At 28.6% G+C, this 27,247-nt stretch overlaps 1 protein-coding gene across 23 annotated transcripts in view; it reads right to left on the reverse strand.

Annotated features, from left to right (window-relative positions):
- Positions 1-27,247, reverse strand: part of LOC123012509 (basement membrane-specific heparan sulfate proteoglycan core protein) — a 266,314-nt gene that overhangs the window by 119,226 nt on the left and 119,841 nt on the right. For 2 of the 23 annotated variants that reach the window (XM_044410494.1, XM_044410493.1), the window contains exons 1-2: positions 14,097-14,331; positions 1,167-1,302 (exon numbers count right to left, since the gene is read on the reverse strand). The exons of 20 other annotated variants lie outside the window; for them this stretch is intronic. In XM_044410494.1, the coding sequence (XP_044266429.1) occupies positions 1,167-1,224 (58 nt within the window). In that variant the 5' untranslated portion in view covers positions 1,225-1,302; positions 14,097-14,331. Of the gene's footprint in view, positions 1-1,166; positions 1,303-14,096; positions 14,333-27,247 lie in introns of those variants that run through there. One more of the 23 variants, XM_044410492.1, reaches the window with a different exon arrangement.

Below are 27,247 nucleotides of genomic sequence, written 5' to 3' on the forward strand. Positions count from 1 at the left end.
TTCAGAAGTGTCAAATTGAATGATTGAAATTTAACGCACTCTTGGTATTTTTTGTCAATTTACCATTTTTGGCCCAAATAATACTAATTAACGAAAATAATGCGTCCGTTGCAGTGAAGGTTTGATTGAATTTTCATTTTTCATCATCGTTAATTGTCTAAAGTTCGATATTTTTTGTTATAGCGTCTAACAAAATTGCTCTCTGGTCCCCTCTCAAAAAACAATTGCTATTTTGCGCGAGAGAGATGGTTAATTAATTTTTACACGGGTTGAGAGCGTTGGAGCTATCACATGTTACTAAGATATAAATAGTCAATGTGGTCAAATCCTATCGGATTTGACTAAGAGTTTAGTGACTTTTTAATTTTCAAAAGAAGAAAAATTCTTACGGAAATGTTTAAATTTAGTAGTAAAAATTCTAATCGAGACGTTTCAAAACATCGTGCTACAAAAGACAGTTGGGGAGACTAAGAAAGTGTCAGATCTACTGGATTAAAAAAATTCTAAACTTGCAAAAAAACATTTAAAAATGTATTAAAGAAATGCTTAGATTAAAGAAAATGTCAATCCAGACTTTTCAAAACATTGTACTACAAAAAACAGTTGGGCAGACTAAGAAAGTGTCAAATGTACTGATTAAAAAATTCTAGACTTTTTTTTTAAACATTTAAAAATGTCTTCAGAAAATGCTTAAATTAAAAAAATGTCAATCCAGACTTTTCAAAACATCGTGCTACAAAAGACAGTTGGGGAGACTAAGAAAGTGTCTAGAAATACCGGTTTAAAAAAATTTTAGTAAGATATAATGTATAAAAAACTGTTAAACTTTCCAATTAAACAAAGACATTACACCGAATATGTGTTCACATGAGATTTATCCCAACGCGCAGTGAGGCAATAAATTAAACCAACCACAAAAACGTTGCGCCCTTTGAGAGATATTAACATAACTCGCAAAGTGACATGAAATATAATAAACAGCCTTGTGGTAAATAAAAGAAATGCTCCATTTTTAATACTTTTCCACTGAAACAAAGCGACGACTTGAACACAAATGTTAGCGCAATTTTCTTGTCAACGAAATATGTTTAGAATTTACTGTGAACTAAATGAAAACTAAAAAATTGTGTACACATACAGTACTAGGATTTTTTAAAGATAGTTACCTGAACTTTTGGCTATAGCTAACAACACAGCCGAAACGTAGATAAAAAAATTCTTCATTTTTGGGTCACTTGCTAATAGAGTTTTTCCTAATAACAATAAGCTGATTAGAGTGGAGATGTGCACATGTTGTTAACTCTGTAGAAAAAACAAACACGCCATCATTTAAACCATCCAACACGAAATGTTTGTTCGGGTGTGCTTTATTATTATTTTCCAAAGCACATAACGCTGCTACCTTAACTCAGTTGGATCGATTGCAACTAATTTAGTCCCCATAGAAGTAACTCTTCCTCAAGAATAAATAAAACTAGTTTAGTAGTTTAAAACAAATATAGATAAAAATGATAAGTGGATTTAGGAACAATTAGTTATGTAATTCATTTCGGCGGTGTCGAGAAATTCAATTTGAATTAGATTAAACGGTCCAAAAATAAGTCGTTCTAAAAATAAGAAAAAAACACCTCGTGCTCTACATTTTAATGTAATCTAACAATTTAACACGTCTTTAGGGTGCTCTTTTAATATTCATCTTTGTTTAAGTTGGGGGGAAATCCAAACCCCAGTCCAAACAAATGATTTGGCGGTAACCTCCTTAAGTAAAATTATTTAATTTGCGAGTTACACAAGGGAGCAAGTAATTCGACCCTAGACGCAGCCGTATTTAAATTGGTTAACTCAGTCCGTACCTTCGAAACGTAATAATACAGAACCCATTAAATTTCTATATTAGCATACAATGTAATTTGCAAGGTATTAAGTTTATACTTTAGGAAAACAAATATACATGATATAATTTGGACTTTTTAGTTGACAAACGGGCTAAAATTAAAATGCACATCAAGTACTCGCTAAACTTAATACTATAGCACAAAGGGGAAAAATTTTAAGTTAATTTCATTGCCTGAAACAGGTATACATGTTGGGCCTGTTTTTAATTGCTTTATCTTTAAAATAATTGGCATTCCTACATTATTACGGAAATCTAATTCTCCCAGAAAACTCACCAACATGACTCTTAACAAAGGAACGTGTGTCGTAAGTCGCTGCATTTTTAAAGTCTCAACAAAATTTAAAAAAATCGTGATTTTTAATGAAATACAAAAAAATTACAATACCAATGATTGGATAGCTTATAAACAATTGCGCAATCTTACTGTTAATGCAAGAGAAAAAAGCATATTTGACTGCTACAAGTAAAAAATCTGATGTGAACATCACACGACATTCCTTATCCTACTCATTTGGAAAACATCCTAATAACGAGAATAATTTAGTGTACCCTTTATAATTTTGATTTTAAATAATTTGTATCCCCATAAATTTATTGTATCTTCAACCGTATGCGACAATACAATTTTCGCAAAAAGATAAAAATAAATTTTTTCAAGTTCTGTTATTTTCTTATTGTTTTAATCCCTACTTAAATAATTTTTCTTAATTTTAGTTAAACTTTAATGCAAGTTTTCATTTTTATTTTTGAACTTGAGTGTTTGAAACTACAGACAATACAAAAAACTGCGTTCTGCACCCAAAATTTATAATGCATAGCGAAATTGAATTCGTGAAACAGAGCTTGTGCATTCTCGCTTCTCCTCCGAATAAATTTGTGAGTTTAATATTAACGTAGAGACAAACATTAGTGTGATTTAATAAAACATAACCTACAATGATAATTAGATTTGAGCTCCCTTTAATCCTTCATCAGACCTTTCCTAGTGCCAACATTCACACGTTATATTTAGTTAATACATATGAGAAGTGCAACAAATTATTTACACACGAGGAGGGAAATTGATAAATATTTTTGTATCGATATTAAACGGAGAGGACATTGAACCGAATATTTAATAAAGCTGCTTGATCTGTAACAAATCAGTTGAGAGACCGTCGAGTCGTTTTTTGCTATAGAAAATGATTAAACTAAACTACACTAAGTTTTTAACACTAACATCACACCGGTAGTTGTTTGTTTTACTTAGAAAGTACAGAGTGGTTATAAATGATTTTCATTTAGCCAATGAATTTTTTTGCATGTAAGTTTATTTGTGCCGCTCTACTGTTTTGAAAGCTCTAGTTCTGTCATTAGTGTCAGTTATTAGTTAATATTAAATTGTTGTTAATTAAACTTTTATTGTTTCAACTAATTTCCAATAATAATTGATAAGAATGTATACTTTGGAAGAAAACAAGTTTATAATTGAAGTCTATTTTCGAAGTGGACGCTTATTAAACGGCATTTTTTGAATTTTGAGATAAAACAAGTAGTTACCCCTATTTTCGTAAAGCGGCATGTTTTATTTTACATGGAAAATTCAAAGCTGGCTAGATGAAAATCATTTATAACCACTTTGTATTAAAAACAAAATTATTACGACGTTGGATAAGAAATTCCGTTATGAAATATTTTTTCGTCAAAACTTACAAAACCACATCTTTACTCAAAATTTTTAAATTCTGGTGATGAATGGATGGCATTGCAACTGAAAACAGTAGTGTAAAACACATACTAGGTGAATAAAAAGTATGGAACCAAACTATTTATTTTTTGGAAACACTAATTAATGAGTGAGAAGTACTATAAAATGTGATGTTTTATCAAGAAAAAATTTTTCAAAATTTTCTTTTAATTTTTTTAAATGGCAACCCACTATAAAACATTTTTTTTCATGAAGGTTATAATCTTAGGATTACAATGATCTACTTTATATTTTTTTTTATTTTTACACAAATTGCAATTTTGATAAAAAAAATCGCATACCCAACTCAAAAACAAAACCAAAATTTCGTTCTCAAAATATCACAGTTTTTATATTACTTTGATTATGTGGAAGCAATTGATTAAAAAAAAACGCGTGGTTCCATGTTTTATATTCACCCTGTATAAGTTACAAATTTATTCACAAAAATGATTTAAAAAAATATATAGTGAGCCCAAAATTATGGAATAATCTTATTAAAACTGAAAATATTTAAAAAACACACAATTTTCAGCTTGATTTAAAATTTTACACTTTTTGATTTTTAAGTAATAACGTCAACAACATTTTTTTAAATGAAAACCTCTAATTTTTTGGCCAATTTCATAGATCTTTTAAATGTCGAAATGGCAACACCAAAATATTAAATATCACATAAAGTTTTCAAAAAAAAGTCACCAAAAAAGAGAAATAATATCAACAAAAAACATACAATTTTAAATCAAGTTGTGAATTTTGAATTTTGTAAAGAAAATTGAGCTGTTCGAGCATTTTTGTCAAAACAAAATATTTTCAGTTTTATAAATAATATTATTTCATAATTTTGCCGCTCGCTGCATGTTATATTAAATAATACGGTTATAATATATTTTTTTAATTTAAAAAAAAAACAAAACATTTTGAGAATATCCACAGATTAAAATAATGAAACAGTCATACAGGGTGTGTCAGAACTCGCGCCCCAGGGAATCAGAACTATTTACTTAGTATTTAATTCAAATTTTTTTCACATAAATTGCAATTTTGTCAAAAAAAACCGATCGCATAATTCAAAAACAAAACAAAATTTCGTTCACATTTCACATTTTTTATATTAGTTTAATTTATATTTATTATTATTTTCTGGAGCCAAATATATCCATACTTTATATTCACCCTGTATAAAAAAGTTTATATAAAAAATGTTTCCTATAAATGCTCAAGTAACATTGTTTCAAAAGTCTTTCAACACAAAAACAAATTTTACTTTTCATCCTCTGTTTTATAAACATCATAATATCTTAATAATGCATGTTTTTCCAATAATAATATTTTGAAACTAATAAATTTTTCACAAAGCCGAAATAATCTATATTTATGCTAATCGCAAAATAAATGTGACACCAGAATCTTAAAAACTAAATTTTAATCTGTATGTATAAAAAAAACTCATGTATGTAAATACAAATAGAATAAAACATGAATAAACTTACGAAAAAAAAAAATTCAACAATAAAAGCAATATTTGTGCACAACATAACTTGGTATAAGTAGAAATAAGTAGATATTGTAAATGTTGATATTGAAGTAAGATTTTGAACTGAATTTTGTGTAGTCCAATGACCGCAAATAACACAGTTTTCATTTAATAATAATTGCAGATGTGTCCGGTCTGTGAAAAATATACTAGAATAAATCAAAAAACTTATAACAACTCCCAGTTGGCAAACTGTATCATTTGCGATTTCAGCCAACCTGAAACTTTACATCTTTGTAAATTGTACCTCTTTATAAAACTGTCAACAACACTTTGCCGTCGACTTGAACTCAAATTTGAAAATTAAAATTAAATTTTTTTGATAAATTATTCCAATGCTCAAGTAAAAAAAAACAAGAGGTGCGTTAGGTTTTTTTTTGCTACTAACTTTAAAAAAGTAAAAATGCACCCGAATAACTCAACCGGACATTTTTCCTGCAAAATGTAATGCATGTTGGGAATACTCTGCCATCTCATCCATAAATTTCGTATCACCACAATTAGTCAATTGAGCAAATTCCGGTTTGATATAGTAGAATAGCCGCAGTATTTACCAAAAATTAAACTCACTCAAATTTCCCCCAAAATGGTATAGACATGAATAAATAAAACCCACTGTTGTGGGCCAAAAACAGAAAAAATGCACAAGAAGTGGTAGAATAACGCATGTAATAATAGATTAAAAGGCTATACAAGGTAATTTAGTAATGTTTAAACTGAAAATAACGCAGGGTTAAATATTCACAACGTTTTAAACACACTTAATGGCTATGCTAAAGAATTTTTTTCTTCAACTGCATTTTCATGCAAATTAATTACCAGAAAAATGAAAAAGAAACGGCTTAAAGCCACCGTTTTGTGTCCGATATGCGAGCTTAAATTATTGACGTAAAAAGCCGATTCTTGAGAAATTAATGGAATCCTGAAAAGAGTTTCCAAGATTACCATACGAGGAAGCTTCAGACTTTCAGTTTCATTTCACATTGCAGCATTAAAACTAAAATAAATTTAATGTTCAGAGGACAAAAATCTCTGTCTTGAGAACTTAATATTTGAGCATGAAAATTGGAGAACACCGAGGTGTAAATTCGTTAATGTCTCAAATAAAATATAAAGTTGAGCAAATGTTTAATTTGCTAAAAATGTATTGTAAAATCACGATGCTCAAATAAACAGGTCAGGAATATTATTATTAGCTGTGATTACATCCTATCTGATACAATATTTACACAAATGAAATAATATCCGCAACAAGCTTATGCTCAAGTAAAATAATCGAGCTTTTTATACGAAGGTATAAGAAAATTATGTCGAAAAAAAATAATTATAAAATTTATTAAAATAAATTAGATGCTTGAGAAATTTTCTCCACCTTAGAGAATAATGGATTTTTCTCTCCTACTATTAGATAATAAAAACAATTGTCAATGTTTGGTTAATAGAGTAGACCGTAGTTGTAGTTGTGGAAAAAATAATATATAAACCACGAGAGAGAACAATTTTCGAGCCTCGCTTTCATTATTATCTCGACTGTTTTTTCTCCTATTGGATTCTGAAATGACATTTTAAAATCCTTCAAAATAGGTACAGAATATTCTAAAATTGTGTAATTCCCAATTGACATAATTACCAAAATTCAGAGCAAACTTTTATAAGCGGATCATTACCAACAAATATTTAACATTCTGATAAACACTTGTAGAATCTCTAAAAGAATCAGTTTATTTAAAAGTCCGTTTCTTTCAAAGTTCAATCAAATCTCATTAAATTCCAAGAATTTATTATAATATAATTGTCCTTGATTATAAACATAACACAGAAATATTTTGTGTTTAATTAATAGCTTGTTAAATGGAAAAAATATGACGTATTTATTTGATGAAACGTCTTAACTAAATAAATTCTTGGTAGAATAAATAAGTGGATTACAAAAACAAATCTTCAGTTTATACCATTGTCACAGTTTTGTAAAATATCTCACACAAAGTTTTTTAGTGTAAGTAGATCACAACTATGACAATAAATTCAAGATTTCCGCACAACAGTAAGGAATAAATAATAAAAGTAAAATATTTTATATAAAGCTGAGGAAATAATGGTAATTATCTTATATCTAAAAAAAAAAACTTATACCAGAAAAAATACTGTTTTGTAATTTGAAGGGGTGAGTGGATAAGTGTTATGTAACATTTTTTTGAAAACTGGTATTTTCTTTTAAAACAATTTTTTTCGCAATATTTTTTCATTGGTTCTATTAGGAATGAAACTACCAAATGCTAAAGGCGTTATGAACAACTTGGATTGTTGAATAAACAGTGGATAAAGATGTTAAAATATGTTTAAATAAATAATAATAAATAAATGTTTTAAAAAAAGCAAAAATAACACTATTTTTACTTAATTCAATTACTTTCCGACGTAATCTTGACAAAAATTTTTTTTAATTGCGTTTTTTATTGAAAAATGTTTTAAAGCGCTCGAAAACAGCATATATTATGTCGTTTTTTATTTAATCTGGTGTATGTATTAATTTTTTGACATGTTTTTAGCAAAAACTGAAGAAAAAACTTTGTTTTAGACTTAAAAACGCAACTAAATGTTTGAAAAAAGTAAAAATAACATCATTTTCGAATTAATTATGTGATTTTTTGGCTTATTTTTGACAAAGTTTTGTGCTTTTGATTGAAAAATCTGCTAAAACGTTTGGAAAAGCAACCAGATGATTTTTCGGCTCAAAAACATGCTTAAACTCTCTAAAGAAGCAAAAATAATATTAGTTTCGTGATAGTTTATTCATTTTTTACCTCATTTCTGACAAAAATTTTAATAAAAGAAGATTTGAAAATGACAAAGCTGCTTATTTGGACTTGATTAATTTCAAATATATGAAAGCACAATTTGACAATGAGATTGTAAATCTGCACAAAAATTTAAGTAATTTTTGTATTTAATTAATCAAGATAACAAATGTTGAATGCTTAAATCATTTTTATCTAATTAGGTCACTTACAATTAAAAACAACGAAAAAGCTTAACAAAATAAATATGAAATCATTTAGCAAACATTACCTTTGAAATAAAGTTTACCTTAAAAAAGCAAAAAGCTATTAAAATTAACTTATTAACTTTAAATTAAAAAAAAACAAAAACTTCTGCAATAAAAAAATTGAACAATCAGTTTGAGATATTTATTTACAAATTCTCACAGAGCTTTGCTAAATTTGACATTTTAATGACTCATTTCGAATTTACATTTTTGATGCAATTTGTCTGATGCATAAAAAATAATCACAAATCACAATTTTATTTTGCAATAACTGTCACTGGAAGAGTTATTTCCTGAAGCTTACTATAATAATTGTTATTCGTGATTACAAAAACGAGTATAAATTATATTTTTTATTTAAGTTTTTATTGAATTTGACATTACATTGAAACTAAAAGTTTTCAAAACACTACACAAAGTGTTTTTTTGGAAATAATTCCACATCAACTGTTTACGATATTTAAAAGTGTTATAATAATGGATTTCGACTCGCCGGTTTTGGAAAATAAACAATTCTCCGTCCTTAATCTCCGTACCCTAGATTTCGTCTAGAAATCTAACTTTTATCAAGCAAATTTGCATTACAATTTTACTCACATTAAATGAGATAAGTTTACCACAAAATGAGAGAAAAACGTAATAATCAGCAAGTAATTTTACAATCGTGCTCAACGTTTATTATCACATTAATGAAATTACTCATTATTGTAGCAATACATTATTATTATCATTTTTTAAAACTCGAGGTCGAATTAAACCAGACAATATGTAGGATGAAGGAAGCAATCACAACTAGTTTTTAGTTTTAATTGCATTCCGCACATAATTCGTTATTACTTTTAATAAATAAAACTAGAAAAAATTATTTTGCATTTTAATTATCATCTATGCTACAATTGCTCTCCCGTATCCAAAGACACTGATGAGACATTTATTCCATTTCCATTATCCCTTGTTGTTGATGCAACTTAAAAAATCTGGTGTGAACATCACACGACTTTCCTTATCCAACTTATTTAGAAAACATTCTAATGTTTTTTTTTTAGTTCCGTACCCATTATTATTTTTATCTTATCACATTTTACTGTTTAATAAGGTATATTTCATAATGTTGTCTTTTTGGCCAACTGTGCGACCGATTTTTACTAATTGTTTCGTGCTACGTCCCCTTGCTACAAGTAACTTACATTCCAAATTTCAAGTTTCTAGCTCTTCTCTCGCCTTATAGAATAAGGAAAGTAAAAATCAACTTATTTCTTAATTAACAAGAGATTTTAGATTAAATTACTTTAACTTAGCTGTTCTAAGGAGCAGATGCTGAAACACATATTTGTATTTTATTTGTTCTGTTGTGTTTTTGTCAGAATTTATCGCATTATACCTTAATGAATCGAGGCACAACGAGTCTAATACAGTCTGAGAAATTTATATTTCAATTTAAGGCTTAAGAGAATTATTTAGTGCATTTTAGGTTATTGTGAGCCTCAAAAGCACATTTCGTTGAGACAACTGTTGTTGAGCAGCCGAAACAAAAGAAAATCGATGCGTGGTAACACGATTTGGTTAAATTTGATTTCCTAACAAAAGACCGACTTGGAGAGCACGCCTCCGGCCGATAGGTCCAAGACAAACTTTCAATTAGATACAAGAACGTTTTTCTTGGGTTTGTGAAAAAATCATGTTTATCAATATTTGTGAAATAGAGCAATTTGTACGTTTATTTATAGGTAACGTAACTAATTAGAAATCTGTCGCAATGCAATAAGAAAAACCAATTTGTTTAAATCAAGGAAAATTTATAAGATGACAAAAATAGACATTATTTCACCACAAAATCTGAATTAATGAGCTTTTGAAATTGAAACACATGTTGGAAACTGTTGTTGTTTACAATTCTCATATACAGACTGTCCCAAATTATCGTCCATATTTTATTTGAATCCAAATTCAAATTTCTTTTATGCCAAACTGACACATTAATTATTTTTTTAGGCTTTCTCTCTGCGTATAATCGCCAATTTTGTAAATAATTCACTAGTTATCACGTGAAAGAGAATTGCGATAAATTCTATTGTTCGCATTTTGTTCCTTATTTCCTTGTATGTTTCATTATACAGAAACGACAATAAATTTTAACGTTGTAAGCATGATAAGAATTTTGAATATTGCGGTGTCTCTGCGTTTTAATTCAAAATTTCCTATTTAACATCTACCTTGTTATCCTTTAATGTTCTTTTGTGTGCAGATTTAACAATTCAAAACGTTAACACCACATCGGACCCAGCTCATTTGTTTTAGTTATCATAATTGTATTAAAATAGGAGTACGTGTGCACAATAATTATTGAAATGGCAATTAGTTTACCGTCAGATATTGCAGATAATTAGTCTGAAGTTGTACAATGGTGTCCCAAGTTGCAAAAATTTATGTTTCTAATTGATTAAAAAAATGCTGGTGCAAACAGTAGAGGATTAATATTGTTCAAAATTTCTAAGGTATGTCAGTGAAACCCTAAAAACCAAATTGGGAAAAAAGAATCTTTTCTACTGATAAAATTTCTTGATTTTTTTCTAATGCTAACTAGGAAAATTACGGACCTTTTTTTATCCAGAAAAATTATTTCAACACTAAAATGTGAATTATTCAAAACCTAGCAGCTTTATCATTGTTCCACTTTCACAAATATCACAAAAACAAATCAAAAATTTTTTTCATGTAGAAAATATTCCAGTTAATTGATTTTTTTCTCACAATTTAATTTTTAAGGTCTCACTGCCATAAGGTAAAAATTCTATGCAATATCAAAACATCAAATTAAATTAAATTACACTATCAATTTTTTTAAATTAATTTATTTATTTTTGCGCCGGCCCTAAAGCTTGGGACACCCTCTACTTGTAAAAAAAACTACAAATTTTGATGATTTTTTTTTCAGTGTCAACCAGAAACCCAATGTTATTTAAGAATTTACTATTAACTTTTTAAATATTCTTTACAATATACAGAGTGTCTCAAAATTCGCGCACTTCCTTGGAAAGGAGTAATTGGATAGCCCCCCAAAGTAATGAAAAAATGTTAAAAAAAAATTATCTATAAAAATTTCGAAGTTATGAGAGTTTTGCTATAGGCTATTAGAAGAAGAAACAAGGAAGCTGTATTTTAAATTGTACCTAACTCTGTTTAGTGTTATTTGTGCTTTTTATTGGCAAAATTTTTGTATGTACTTTTACTAAATAATTATAAAAAAAACATATACAAGATTATCAGTATAATTAAATAGACATAAAAATATGTCAAACGTGAAAAAAATATATGTCAAGATTTTATAACAAATAGAATTTTTTTAACATTCTTTTAGTACAATTACTCCTTTTCAAAGAAGTGTGCGAATTTTGAGTATAATTTAAAGTTAAATAAAATCTAACTTTTATGTCTTTTTGCAATTATGTCGTTTTACCATTCATTTTTTACCTTTTTTATTTATAGCAATACATGAAAACAAAACTTTGCTTTAATTTTAATAAATATTTTGACACTTTTGAAAAGATCGAATTTTATGATACAGTGGAACTCCTCTATAACAAGTCCCGGTTATAACGAAAAATCGGCTATAACGAGTAAAGATAAGATAAAAATGCTTCATTACAAAAAAACAAACAAAAATTACAGATTTTTTTTTATTATCTATGACTGTTTATAACGAAAATCGGCTATAACGAGCAAACTCAAATTTCTGACTAGTGAAACAAAAAATACAAAAAAAAAAAACAGTTTTGGTACCTTATGCATATTATAAAACACTGCAAGTAGTTTATACTTATAATTTTGTGCTCGAAAATGTATTTGAAGGGTATAAAAAATTATAATCTCTTTATTGAAGCTGTAAAATTTACAACAAATTTTAAACTCATTACTCTGTCAATTATTTTGAGTAAAGTGTAAGATGAATTGAATTATGTTTACGGTAAAATTTCAGTTGAAGTTAACCGAGACGCGTTTAGTAGTAAAATTATGGCAAGACCATTTTTGTTCAATAAATTTCCAACATTGAGAGCTTAATATAGAACTAGAGCGACTAGACAGACGGTAATAAACTTTTTACAACACATCGCACTTTTTTAAATCCATGTGGATTAAAAATGTTACAATTTGCAAAAATGACAACACATGTTATAAATTTACTAGAATTTTTGGATGGTAGCAGCGTTATCCTTGATGAAAAATAATAAAACAAACGCACCAAGAAATACGTATACAGGGTGCGCCAGAACTTTCGCCCCAGAGAAAAATGCCATATACGGTAAGATACCAGGAGCATGGAAAAAATGTTAAAAAAATTTTATCTATAAAAATTTCGAAGTTATAAGGGTTTTAAATTTTGCACTTTGACTCTATTTATTTCTGTTGGAAAAATAATTTTCCAAGTTTTTTGCTATAGGCTATTAAAAGAGGATACAGGGAAGCTCTATCCTAAATCGCAAAATTTTTGTCTCTACAAAATAATTGTAAAAAAACATATACAGGGTTATTCATAAATATGAAGCAATATTTGAACCTCAAAAATGACCTATAAAATGATGTTAATTTAAATAATAACTCGTGTCCTATCTCTACTGATAAGAATTTTACAGCCCTCTGAATGTAGGTATGGAGATTTGATCTTTTTGTAATAACTTTGGAACTATTTGACCAAATATTATAAAATTTGGAACATTTCCCTGTGACAGCATACCCTTTAAACTGGTAATCACAAAAACCGGATACATTCATTCAATTTCCGGTTCCAGCAGTTGCAGGTCACATTTTCTGTGTTTTTCCATTTTTTTGCTCTCTTAACACCAATTTTTTATTGCCCAGATCGATAGAGTAATCAATTTCGAATAAAAAACGCATAACCTTTAATACCCCTAAAATGGGCCGTTTCAAAGATATTTTAATTTAAACTGAGGACTGCACAATGCTGAAACCAAAAAGTAGGGATTTTGAATGGATGATATCCACGGTAACAAATGACCATGGTCTCACTAATCGCTGTCAGGCATCTGTCAACTTTGACATTGGACGATTATTAGACAATTAATCGAAAATATTCAATAAAAGAGTTTACCCCAGATTCCAAACATAACTTAGAATAAATCCAAATGGATCTCGTAACATTTAATTCATAAAAAATGTATTGTCAAAGTTAACAGATGCCTGGCAGGGATTTATGTGACCATGGTCATTAGTTGCCGTGGATACCATTTATTCAAAATCCCTATTTTTGATTTCAGCGTTGTGCAGTCCTCAGTTTAAATTAAAATATCTTTGAAACGGTCCATTTTAGGGGTATTAAGAGTTATGCGTTTTTTAATCGAAATTGATTACTCTATCGATTTGGGCAATAAAAAGTTGGTGTTAAGAGAGCAAAAAATGGAAAAACACAGAAAATGTGACCTGCAACTGCTGGAACCGGAAATTGAATGAATGTATCCGGTTTTCGTGATTACCAGTTTAAAGGGTATGTTGTCACAGGGAAATGTTCCAAATTTTATAATATTTGATCAAATAGTTTCAAAGTTATTACAAAAAAATCAAATTTCCATACCCACATTCGGAGGGCTGTAAAATTCTTATCAGTAGAGATAGGACACGAGTTATTATTTAAATTAACATCATTTTATAGGTCATTTTTGAGGTTCAAATATTGCTTCATATGAATAACCCTGTACAAGATCATCAGTATTATTAAATAGATATAAAAAAATGTCAAATGTCAAAAAATAAATCTGAAAATTTTTTGATAGATATAATTTTTTAAACATTTTTTTCATGTTCCTGGTATCTTACCTTACTTGAAAAATTTCTCTGGGGCGCGAGTTTTGATGCACCCTGTATATGACATAATTACCCTCGAAGATGGTGTTTGTCGCAAACCACGAAAAACTTAAAAAACGCACACACGCTAACCAAACTCAAAGAACCCAAAAAAACACAAAATCACACCATTATAACAGACATAAAGTTGGGTAAACCGGCGGAGATCAATCAGCGGATTGACAGGAGGAGCGCGCGATGAAATCGAGAGCTTGTGCTGAAAAACCACTTGTCGGATGTTCCAAGCTGAACACGACAGACCGCGACGACTGAATGGAACAGCGTCCGACTTGTCCTTCTGTATATAGCATCGGTAGTGTTCAAGCGCACAACTAACTACCGTCTGTTGCATCCCGTATTGTGGTGTGTGTTGGGCCTTTGCCCGATCGCTGATAAACACCTTGGGTATATACATGATTCATTTCACGCCTGATAATTAGAAGTGATGCAAGCGAAAAGTGCAACGCGAGAACGAGGCTTGGATTGAAAAGTTGAGATTGTTGACCTTTCTTGTTGTCGAAAAGGAAATTCAGGGAGACTGATTTCAAGGGATTAAGGAGAAGTTTCCATAGATTTAAAATCTAATTCTGTTCAAACAAAATACTATATTAAAGTAAGGCAAGTTTCAAAGAACGAGTCCCATAAATGAAACAAGTTTTTTAACATAAAAGTCAATTTTTCAAAATTTGTGAACTTTTGTCTTTGTAAGATGGTGGTTGGTAATGGTAGATGTCACAAAGTTTGATTTTCAGAGTGTCAAGTCTCGAATATTTTTCCAAATTTTGTCGAATTAACAATGAAAACTGCAAATAGTTCATGCACACCACCTGAAAAAAAATCGCTCAAAACGCCGCTGAAAATCACCTCTAGAAAGTGAATTGTACTAGTCTATTTCAGTAAGCTTTCTTCAGACGCGAAATAAAAAAAAATTATTTAAAAGTGAACTGAAACTAGTAAAAATTACTAAATTTTTAGTAAAAATTACTAAATTTTTAGTTTATATTGCTATACTAATAGGCAATATGTGGGAGAGCTAGCTAAACTACAACTACTTCATATTATTTATGGTAGATGTTATGGTAGTCAAGGTGGTTGAGAATGACGAGTTTATTGAAATTTTTTGTAAAAATTTACTGTTTTTGATAGACAATTTAATAATATACAGGGTGTTCCGTCTAAATCCCACTTTAGAACTATTGGCCGTTGGAATAATCGTATTTATTTGAGAATTGGTACATAGTCATAAACCATTAAGTCCTTCTAAATGAAAATATTTTCAAGATGGCGGCACTTCCGGTTATACCGGAAGTCGGTCTCAACTTTCTTATTTTTAATAGAAAGGTATATTTTTTACTGCGTTTTTGGATTATTTTAAGGGAGTTTTCATCAGCTTTCCCTATACCTAAATTTAGTCATTTTTGAAATATTTGGAGTTTTTCAAGAATTTTTGGATCTGCACCTTCCACTTTAAAAACCGGTAACTCTGCTATTTTTTAAAATTTTGAATTCGTTTTTTTGGCGTTTGAAAGAGAAAGTTTAGATCTTTCTTTCGGTGTTTTGAAATTTTGAAAAAAAAATTAACAAACTATAAAATTTTAAGGTTACTTTTGTAATAATTCAAATACCCATAACTTAATTTTTTGAAATGAAATACCCCAATTTTTATTTTACTAATAGATGAGAATTTAATTCTGCATCGATCTGTATTAACATTCCCTATACCTAAATTTAATAATTTTTAAGTTATGGTGACTTTTTGTTGAGACTGCCGAAAATCTGTTATTAGCCACATTCGTTTTCGTATAGTTTGCTATGGAAATAAAAAATGTCAAAATTGTTTCTCAATAAATGTCAACAGTGACTTATTATTTGACAAATAGTGCCAAAATATGGAGAGTCAAAGCTACTCAAACTTAGATTTAATTAATTTATTTTGTATTTATGGAGAGTGTAACAAAATTATGATATCGTTCATTAAACAAAAATAAATTTTTCTCACTTGTTAGCTTTAAATAATGATTGCATGGTAGAAACTATCAATAATAATTAAGTTTGCATAACTTTGATTCTCCATATTTTGGCACTATTTGGCAAATAATAAGTCACTGTCGACGTTTATTGAGAAACAATTTTGACATTTTTGATTTCCATGGCAAACTATACGAAAACGGGTATGGCTAGTAATAAATTTTCTGAAGTATCAAAAAAAAAACATAACCTGAAAATTATTAAATTTATGTATAGGGAATGTTAATACAGATCAATGCACAATTAAATTCTCTTCTATTTAGTTAAACAAAAATTGGGGTATTTCATTTGAAAATATTGAGTTATGAGTACTTGAAGTATTACAAAAGTAACCTTTAAATTTTGGGATATGTTTTTTTTTTCAAAATTTGAAAACACCAGAAAAAGGATCTAAGCTTTCTCTTTCAAACGGCAAAAAAACGAATTTAAAATCTTAAAAAGTGGCAAAGTTAACGGTTTTTAAAGTGGAAGGTGCAAATCCAAAAATTTTTGAAAAACTCCAAATATTTCAAAAACGGCTAAATTTAGGTATAGGGAAAGCTGATGAAAACTCCCTTAAAATAATCCAAAAACGCAGTAAAAAATATACCTTTCCATTTAAAATAAGAAAGTTGAGACCGACTTCCGGTATAACCGGAAGTGCCGCCATCTTGAAAATATTTTTCTTTAGGAGGACTTAATAGTTTATGTAGCAATTTTCAAATAAATACAATTATTCCAACTCCCAATACTTCTAAAGTGGGGTTTAGACGGAACAGTCTGTATTATTTTGATACATATTAGGTATGTATAAAATGCAAAAACAAAAAATAACCTGTTCAAATGTAATTACTGTAGCATCTTAGTTTTTGTCCTATAAATTTTTCAATAAAAGTGTGTTTTCATTGTAGAAAGCAATTTTTTTCAAAAACCAAGTAAAACATTAAAAGTTTAGTTTAAAATCATCGACCTTAACATCAATCAAATGCAAAAAAATAGAATTTTCTTTAGAAAATAACTTTATTGTAACTTATTTTTGAAACACATGTATACTTGAAAGTAATTTTAAATGATACCCTCTGTAAAATCTACCAATTCGACAAGCTGTATACAGGGTGCGCCAGAACAGGTAAGATACCAGAAACATGGAAAAATATGTTAAAAAAAAAATTTCGAAGTTATGAGGGTTTAAATTTTGCACTTTGACTCCATTTCTGTTAGAAAAATAATCTTCCAAGTTTTTTTTTTGCTATTGACTATTAAAAGAGGAAACAAGGACGCTGTATCCTAAATTGTAACTCTGTTCAATGTTATTTGTGGCCTTTATTGGCAAAATTTCTGTACTTTTGTAAAAAAAACATACACCAAAAAATTTAAAGAAAATCCCAAATTTTTTGATGATTTTTCAAAGACAGTAACTCATCGAAAAATGGTCGTATCTGCAGTATGTCTTCGGATTGAGTTTACAAGAGGAAAAAAAATTTTATCTTTGATTTTACGCCAAAACTGCCAAAATCAAGAGAAAAATGAACTTTTCTTTCTACTGAGTTAGAATAATGAAATTTTAATTACAGATTTGCTGGTTTCAAGTAAAGCAAAAACTTTTTTCCTTTGCAATTTTGGCGTAAAATCAAAGATGTTTTTTTTCCTCTTGTAAACTCAATCCGGGAACATACTGTAGATTAAAAAAAACATTTTAAGGCTGCAGTTTCAGAAAAAATAATAAAATATATAAAAAATAATAATAATAATATATAATAATAAATCAAAACTAGAAACCTAAAGCTTCAAAATGTTTTTTTTAATCTAGATACGACCATTTTTCGATGAGTTACAGCCGTTCAAAAATCACCAAAAAAAACTGGGAAAATTTTATATTCCTTTAATTTCTTGGAGTAGTATATAAAGTTTATATTTTAATGAATTGCTGGTGGGGGTAGTGTTAATTAAGAATACGACATGTCCTCAGTCTGTTTTTGACATTTGACAGCTTCAGACATTTTGGTACTAAAGTCAAACATTAAAGCTACTCTCTAGCATTAGGATCTTTATGGGGCTTGAATTACGGTTGTTACGATGATATAAAGGGTATAAATATTAGCCTCTAAACAGTTTTTGAAAAAACAAACTTTACAAGATCATCAGTATCATTAAATAGACATAAAAAAATGTCAAATGTCGAAAAATAAATGTCAAAATTTTTTGACAGCTTTTAAACATTTTTTACATGTTCCTGGTATCTCTCTGGGGTGCGAGTTCTAGCGCATAAAAAAGAACAAATTTATTAATTGATAATACAAACAAAATTTGTTGCTAACTGTAAAACTTTTCATCAAAATGTAGCAATGCATCATCAAATTTCCATGAATCCTTGTATGAGCAAAACAGAAGAGAATGAAGAGCAATTTAAATATTTATTGTGGCGTCGTAGAGTCCATCAATCTAATTAACTTTGTTAGAATAAACAAATAACTCAAACAATGAAAAGTTGACTTGCAAGACAAAAATACAATAACCGCACAATTTTTATTCACGTTTTTCTTAAAAGCTGTCAGCACCAGGACTTACATATGCCAAACTTTAAGACATGAAATCTTGCTTACAAGACTTATTGTTGCGAATAACTTCAATGATACTAAAACTTGATTAAAAGTTAACCAAGCTAGGTTGTGTGGTGAGTCCAAATGTAAAATTATTTCAACTCTTGTTTTACAACATAAAAGTATTTTCAACTTTATTGCAATCTTTCGCTCAACACTTCTTTACTAAGTGGCTATCAAGAACAGAAATAATTTGCGGGTCACCGATTTACGTTGTTTTATCCCAAAATACCTTCATTTGTTACCCCTATTTTTAACTTTCGGTAGTTTAATTTATCCAAATGATCAAAGACGCGGAAATGATTTCCATTAACCACCGTAACAACAACAGATTAAAATAGCAAACTCCACTAAAGTTGTTAAAAGATATGTAATACGGTGATGACATCGCCACAGCACGTTTTTGAAAAATTTATATTAAATATGAGAGAGCACTAAGAGAAGAAAATATATTTGACCTCTTTTTTCGAGAAAATAAACTGGGATGATCAAAATAATCTTAGAACATGTCACACCAGTAGACAGTTGTTTGTGTTAACACTTCAGCCAAAAAAATATTACACAACAAGAAGCAAAAGAAAATAAAATGATCGTAATCACAAAAATGAGCAGAAAACTCTTTGTATGGATTAAACTAGGATTTTGACTCTAGTTTTGATTTATAAACGAAATAACCAATTCTACTAATGCACTAATGGCTTCAAACAATGATAAAACGAAAATTAAGCCTCAATTCCGATCGATTATAACAAAGGTAATGTAATTAAAATTAACCTTTAGAAGTCTGGCTAGTGTTAAATAATTTGCTGTTTCCAGTAATAAGATACAAGTGAAAAGAAAATAAAAAACAAGTGTAAAATAAGAATAACAGAAAAGGATTTACTCCTGCAAAACTTTTAATTAAAAGAAAACACATGAGTAATGCATTTGGGTTTTAAAAAAGGGCTTTTGGAATTTTTTTGTTAACAAGATTTCCTAATTCAGTAAAAAAATCTCGATCTTTCCATCGTGATACAAAGAATTTTTTTTAGATTAACCACGATTTTTTTCTGGCTTGCACTTGTAACTACAGTCAATTTCTATTTGAAATTCTGTTTTGATTATACAGGGTAGTCCAAAAGTCTGGAAACGGTTTTTTTAGCACACCTCACACTTTTTTGCGAGCTTTTTTGTTAAAAAAAATGTTTGACTTACAAGAATTAGAGATTTTTTTTTGAGTAAACTTCCAGTTTTTTTGGAAATAATTTAAGTAATAAATATTTAAAGGATGTAAAGGAGCGATGCCAAAATATTTGACCAGTGGAAGAAAGTTTTGACAACAGATAAAATTTATAATTTTTTTAACATAAATTGTACTATTTTCAATAAATATTTTTGTACATTTATAAAATGCATGAACATATCTTTGTAAAACAATAAATAAAAAACCGTTTTTATTTAAGAAAAAAATTATTAGTATGGTAATTTCAAAAGTTTAAACAATTAATTAAAATAAAAAATATTTTGGCATCGCTCCTTTACAACCTTTAAACATTTATTAATTTATTTCCAAAAAACTAGTAGTTTACTCAAAAAAAATCTTTAATTTTTGTAAGTCAAACACTGTTTTTTAACAATAAAATTTTTGCACAACAACAATTCTTATCTAAAAAAAAAAAATGTGGTAGGTTTCCATTAAAAAAAATGTTACTATGTTTATCTCGTAAGTATAAACAATTAATTAATATTAAATTTTTTTTTAATAGAATTTTTATAGCCATAAATTTATTTGTCAAAAAAATTGATAGTTTCATCAGAATAAAATCGTTTCCAGACTTTTGGACCAGCCTGTACATAAAAGTGTAACGCCTTGACTCGCTTTGTTCTTACCCATCGAAGATGATTTCATTTTTGATCAGGTCGCAATCCTTTCTCCGTTATTAACACTCCCATAATCATTACTTAATCAATTAAAGACATCCTCGTCCGCATTTCGTATCTAACATTGATTTTAATGTTTATATTTCGCATACCAGCATAATAAATAATATTTTCATGTAGAAACTGTGCTTAAAGTTCACGCATTGGTAAATATACAAAGCAACAATGTACAAGTATGATGCATACCCCAATTTAAATTGCATGACCTTATTACCACAAATTTTGGCACTCAAAAAAAATATTTTACTGACGAGTAAATTTAGAATGGTATAAACAGTGCGCTTTAAAACATAAATAAAACGGTATCACAATTTATTCACATTAAATAAAATAGTAGTAAAAGTTGATACGGTGACGTAATCAATTAATTAGTAAATTTGCGGTGACAAAACGTAAATAATTTAAATTTGTTCGAATTGTTGTAATAAGAAGTGAGATAGTACATAAAACAACAGATAAAACAGAAATAGATATTAAGTCATTATTATTTTTAAATATGTTCTAAAAATAAGAGAACGAAATGATCCAAGTTAGTGAAAGTGTAACAAAATTTTGAACTAGACCCCAATATATTTAACGTGGTGATAAATTGTGTTGTTAGCTGCAATTTTTACCGAATAGTAGTTAGATTTAAAACATCGAAAACTCATTATTCCAAAATCAAGAGATTATTAGATAATTCAAGAGAATTATATTAGAATTGAAGCCTGATGAAGTCATTACTCATTTTATATAATGTGGATATCAATTACCCATATATAATGCACTTTGCTTGTTTGTTAATTAGGAAAATGCAAATGATTGACCAACGCTAGGGATATAAACAAAAATCAAATTATTGATAAATATTTAATTGAATTTAGAGCTAAAATAAATAACCATCAGAATCTGTTGTAACGTTATAAGGTTAAATAACAAGCTTTATACTTTCATAAAAAAATTGAGTTTAAATTCCTGTAATAAAAATTATTAAATCTTTGAATAATCCGAAAAATCTCGATTCAATGTCTCACAAATTGAAACAAGCTACATCTAAATATGAACAAATATTAAATTAACAGAATTTATTCGTATTTTGAATCTTGCTCTTTGTCAATATCGTTACTGAATTTTTCCAAGCTAATTGAATTCGTCAAAATTTCAATAAATTCCATTCAAACAAATCATCAATTGAATTTGAAAGGACGATCAATAGGACGAGACACGTTTTCCACTAAGTACTTCTTTATTTAACGATCCTGAAAAATACTATAATCAATTTCTGCCTGTTTTAAATTCATCGCGTGCGTCCTGTCAACTTTATGATGTATTTACCTCCGAATAAATAGAAATATCATGACAAAACCGTTTTAGAGATTATTTTCCATAATGTCTCGGTGGCAAGCTTTCTGGATAATTTCAATCAATTTAAAAACGCACGTTTTTAGCGGAAAAATGCAAGAACTTTTAAGTAAGTGATCAAATTTCAGTTGTACATTTTCAATTTTAACAACATCTTCCAGTTTTCACGTCAGGTTTTCCATGTTTAATTACGGCGATTGCTGGTATGTGCAATATTTTAGTTTCAGAAATAGAATTTGGCAAACATCCATCCTAATAATAGAAAACATTGGATATTTTTATTATTTCTCAATTTTGTTTTACATTAAACAGATCGACATGCCTGCCTGATTTAAAACACATCTCCAATAAAATTCGCTTTCTGTTTCACTTACGTGTGATTACAAAATTTTAATATTAATTATATTAATTGAGAAAATTATACGTCCCTATTACCAAAATGGCAAATTAATTGTATGGACAGACTAGATAAAATTTAAGTTAACTAAAATAGTCGACGAATCGTCTTTTGATAAATTAAAATTAATCGCTCACTCCAATAAAAATTTGTCGTCTTGTCAATTTAGCTTATGTCAGCTTTGGATTTATGTGTATAAAAGCCATGTAGTAGCTTTAGAATAATGAACATTATCTAGCTGACCCACCTTAGAGAAGAATCGAGTTTCAAGGCATTGAATAAAGGAATAAATCAGTTGCAATTTGAAAATTATGCACCAAAAGCTGCATTTCCGGAATGTACAAACACGGAGTTAATTTACATACAGGGTGTCCCAGCGACTTGGAAAGTCCATTAAATAGACCTTTAAATAATAAAATTAAAAAAAAAATATATAGGACATTGATAGATACCAATCTAGTGCATCACCTAAAATTATTTTCAACCATAGAGCATGTCCCAAAAATAAGTTACGTATGTTTCTTTGCATTTTTAGCCTTTTAAAACAATGTTTTTACGCTAAACTTTTATTAGTCGATTTTGCTTAGTTTTAAAAATAAGATGGTTTTTTGACGAAAACATGCATTTTTTAAAAATTTATTACACAAAAACTAAGACAGCTAGAACAATTTTTTTACTTCTGCAAAGAAGAAAGTACAGAACTTAAAGCTGTAGCAATTTTTTAGTGCTGTGAATTTGTAAAATTGAAATTCGAATTATTTTATTGTAAAAATAAAGAATAATGGATTCAGTTTAACACAAATGTGATTATTAAGTGATATTTCTTCCATCTTTTGTGCAACTGTGCACTTTTTGGCTACTGAAACAATAGTAATTATTTTTTTAATGTTTAACGTTAAATACCTTTTTAGTTATCGATTATAAACAGATAAAAGTAAATAATTTTAGAAAAACAATTTAATATACTTTTAAGTTATTAAACTTTTAACAAACGCCTTCATTTTTTTATCTTTGCAAATGCAACACACTAAAAAAATGTTACAACCTTATGCTTTGTACCTTCTTCTTTGCATTAGTAAAAAGATTTCTAGATGTCTTGTGCATGTTGTCGAAAAACCCGTCTTATTTTTAAAACTAAGCAAAATCGACCAATAAAAGTTTAGTTTAAAAACAATGTCATAAAAATCTATACATTTTTATGGACTTTTTCAACTCGCTGGGACATCCTGTATAGCCAAGTTCTTTGTAGATGCATTTGGGAAATTTTTGTTAATTATGAAGAAAAAAAATTCAAAACAATTTTGCATTTTGTTTTTATTTTTTTTAAGACCGATCAATAGTGATGCTTAATGGCGCCGATTAACTATTCCATTTCCATTATTTGTATCGTGTATGGGTATTGGTAAAATGTCATGTTCTTCCCACTAGTTATCTCATCTGATAAGTAGCACGAGAAAGTGGATGAGTGAATAAACGTCGAAAAAATAGATTTAGCTAATGCATACTTTTATAAAATAATATTTAAATATTTGATGATCATAATAAGTATATTCCAATACATTTAACTGAATCAAATATTAGAAAATACATCAATGTAATAAAAGTAGCAAAACTTTATAATGTAATAACATTTTATGTTAATAAAAATTAAAATTTAAGTTCCTTTGTACATACTGACTGCTGAAAGATTAGTTTTTTTGTCGATATTTTATGAATGTATAAAAATCATTTCATTTTGGAAATAAGCTTTAAAAGAGCATTTAAAAAGTGTTTTAATTTTTTGTATAACTAGTGGTTGGTGCTATTTGACATTTTAGAGTTAAGTGGCATTGAGGTTAAAGGGTTAGCGAAGGTGCTTGCGTCAAAAAATATCTCTTTTAAAAACAAAATTTTTTTCTTTGTGGTTCGTTTTTATTAGAACACCTGTATCTCATGAATAGATGGTCTGATTCAATTTTGGTAAAAAGTTTTTTAGTTTTTTAATTTCTGAGATATACGGGGTGGCTCGTTTTCATTGGGACACCCTGTATAATTAACATTAGCTTCCGAAGTGGAATGTGTTAAACCTGAAGCTCCAATCAACTCAACCAACAATTTCACTTTCAAGCGAAAAAACGTGACGCCCCTGCAGTTCTCGCACTTTTTTCCTAATACTAAACTTGTAATATTGCAAAGAAAAATATAATGTGCGGATTTTTCGTCCTATTTTCGCACATTAGTGTCGGGTGATTCCGGAATCGTGAAACTTTGTTCCAAACTGAGAAATTCAAACGGCAACACGGAAATGACTTGAAACGACCCAAGAGCATGATGCGTTAAGATTGCGGCATATGTGACGAATGAGATAATGTGTATGTTATTAATGTTAAATATATGACCCGAGGCAACGTTAGAAGAGCAGCCTGCCATCCCTGAGTTTGATGAATTCCATCTGTGTTGTTGCAAACGGATACCGTTTTTAAGTTCAATACTGTTTCATTTGAACAATTGCGAAATTTTGAGATTCAGAACGCTTGCAAACGTCCTTAAATTAAAAGATTGTGAAAACAGTTTTTCATTGAGTTTTTAAGAAAATTTACAGCTCATCATGACATTTGCCTCTGGGGAATTCAAACGAGGATTTATTAGCTATACAAAGATGTAATTAATGAACAAAAAGTTCCGAAATTTATGAAGAAACTTACAAATAAGTTGAAAAGACAATTACCAAACTGTAGTCACATAATTAATAATACTTCTATTATAAGACACAAAAACTTGCTGTCGCTGTTACTTAGAGAAATGGTTCGTAGATTTATGACGATTTAAAGCCTGTTATATGATATAATTGATATAATATTTATTATACAAGCTGCTCCAAAAAAAAATACTACTGTTAAAAATTTCAAGAAGAAGGTATAAGGTATCTAGCAACGCAAATATGAAATGTTATTAGCACAAGAAATAAGCTCTAAAAGCTCAGGAACATAGTATATACATTTAAATAAATGGATTACAACTGTATGCTTTGTCTCCAAAATCTATTCTGTTATATTTATATAAATATCAAGTCCAAGACGGCAAGAATATTTCAGTGGTGACTAAATCCGAACATTCTGTGCAAAATGCGTGCCAAGTCAAATGGGAATGAAATCAAATGCGTGTTACAAATAATAAACTTTAATTGAGTCCATGAACCCTGTCCAGAAAATTTTAATTCAGTCTTAATTTTTGCAATAAAATCTTACGACTAATTTAGCTTGCTGAAACAGTTTGCCCAGTTTTTCTTGTAGACTATAAATAAACCCAAAATAGATAAAAACGTTGTCAGTGTTCAAAAAAAAAGTAAGATAAGATGGAAAAAATGTTTAAAAAATTCTGTCAAAAAATGTTGACATTTATTTTTTGACATTTGACATTTTTTTATGTCTATTTAATGATACTGATAATCTTGTATATGTTTTTTTACAATTATTTAGTAAAGGTACAAAAAATTACCCAATGAAAGCCACAAATAACATTGAACAGAGTTATAATTTAGGATACAGCGTCTTTGTTTCCTCTTTTAGCAAAAAACTTGGAAAATTATTTTTCTAAATAAATAGAGCCAAAGTGTAAACTTTAAACTCTCATAACTTCGAGATTTTTATAGATCAATTTTTTTAACTTTTTTTCCATGTTCCTAATATCTTAAGGCATTTTTCTCTGGGGCGCGAGTTCTGGCGCACAATGTATAATCACCAAACAGATTAGTTTAATTTAAAATATTCATTTACATAATTTCTTGCTATAGATGTTGATTGAAAATTTTGCTCCTTTCAAGAGAAGTGAATTTTCGAAAAACAAATCATGTTTAAACGGATCAAAACGCTATCTCCTAGCCAATCAGCATCTTGAAAAATGGTAAACGTGAAATTGTGTAATTATTTTATGAGGTTGCAAATGGCCGAACAAAGAGCTTTTACAACAAAACTGTTACGAAATGCCTTTTTGTGCATCCTGTCGTTTTTGAGGGAATTATTACAATAAGGAGTCAGTCTTAATCAAGCTCTCGAACAAGTTACTTGAATTGTAATAATTGTCCGAATAAATGGGGGCTGTATTGACAGTGCGTGCGTATTGGGTATTTTCGAGTGCCTAATAGACATTTAGTAGTGCGCAATTTTTAAAATTTTGAGTTATTAGTGAGTGCCAGTGGAGAAATGGTAAAGACAATCGTGCTACAAGGTTCCGGATTAAAGGGTAAGTCAACAATATCTTTTAATTTTTTAGAAAAATCATCACATTTAAATTTTATTTAATATTTTCAACTCATTTTATAAATAATTTGTGATTTTTAAGTGCAACAGTAAGTTTTTATTAAATTATGAATAGAAATTAGTTGTGTTTTAGATAAAATGTATTATTTTTCAAATTCTTTTTCATTTGTAGAAAAAAAGGCTTCTACCAAACAATTTAAAAGTCAATTTTAAGCGAAAAATGGTCGTATCTAGTAAAAAAAAACATTTTGAAGCTTAAAGTTTCTAGTTTTGAGATCTTTTGTCAAATATTTTTTCTGTGTTTTTGCGTTGTTTTAGTAAATCTACCGCGTATTCACTAATATTGATGGGGAGACTAATGTTTTTAGGTATTTTTACAGCTTAATGTTTCCCCCATATTTCTGTAAATTTTTAAATCGATCCATCAAACCGTTTTCTCGGACCGATTAATCAAAGTTTTGCAAAGAATTAAAGAAACAATTGTACATTTCTGAATATCGTCTAATCTTCGTCAAGATGAGAAAAACTATTTTTTTCAGCTTTCTTTTAGAATTTTGCATTAATCAAATTTGAAAAAAAAAAACGAAGAAAAATTCAAAAAAAAATTTGATTTTTTTTCCAAAAGTTCTTGAATTTTTTTTACAAATTTAAAAAAATCTAAAACATTTTTTCAAAAATTAAT

Source organism: Tribolium madens, unplaced genomic scaffold (assembly GCF_015345945.1).
Source record: "Tribolium madens isolate multiple individuals breed KSU strain unplaced genomic scaffold, Tmad_KSU_1.1 Scaffold_96;HRSCAF=242;Tcas5.2_LG5, whole genome shotgun sequence".
Classification (NCBI taxonomy): domain Eukaryota; kingdom Metazoa; phylum Arthropoda; class Insecta; order Coleoptera; family Tenebrionidae; genus Tribolium; species Tribolium madens.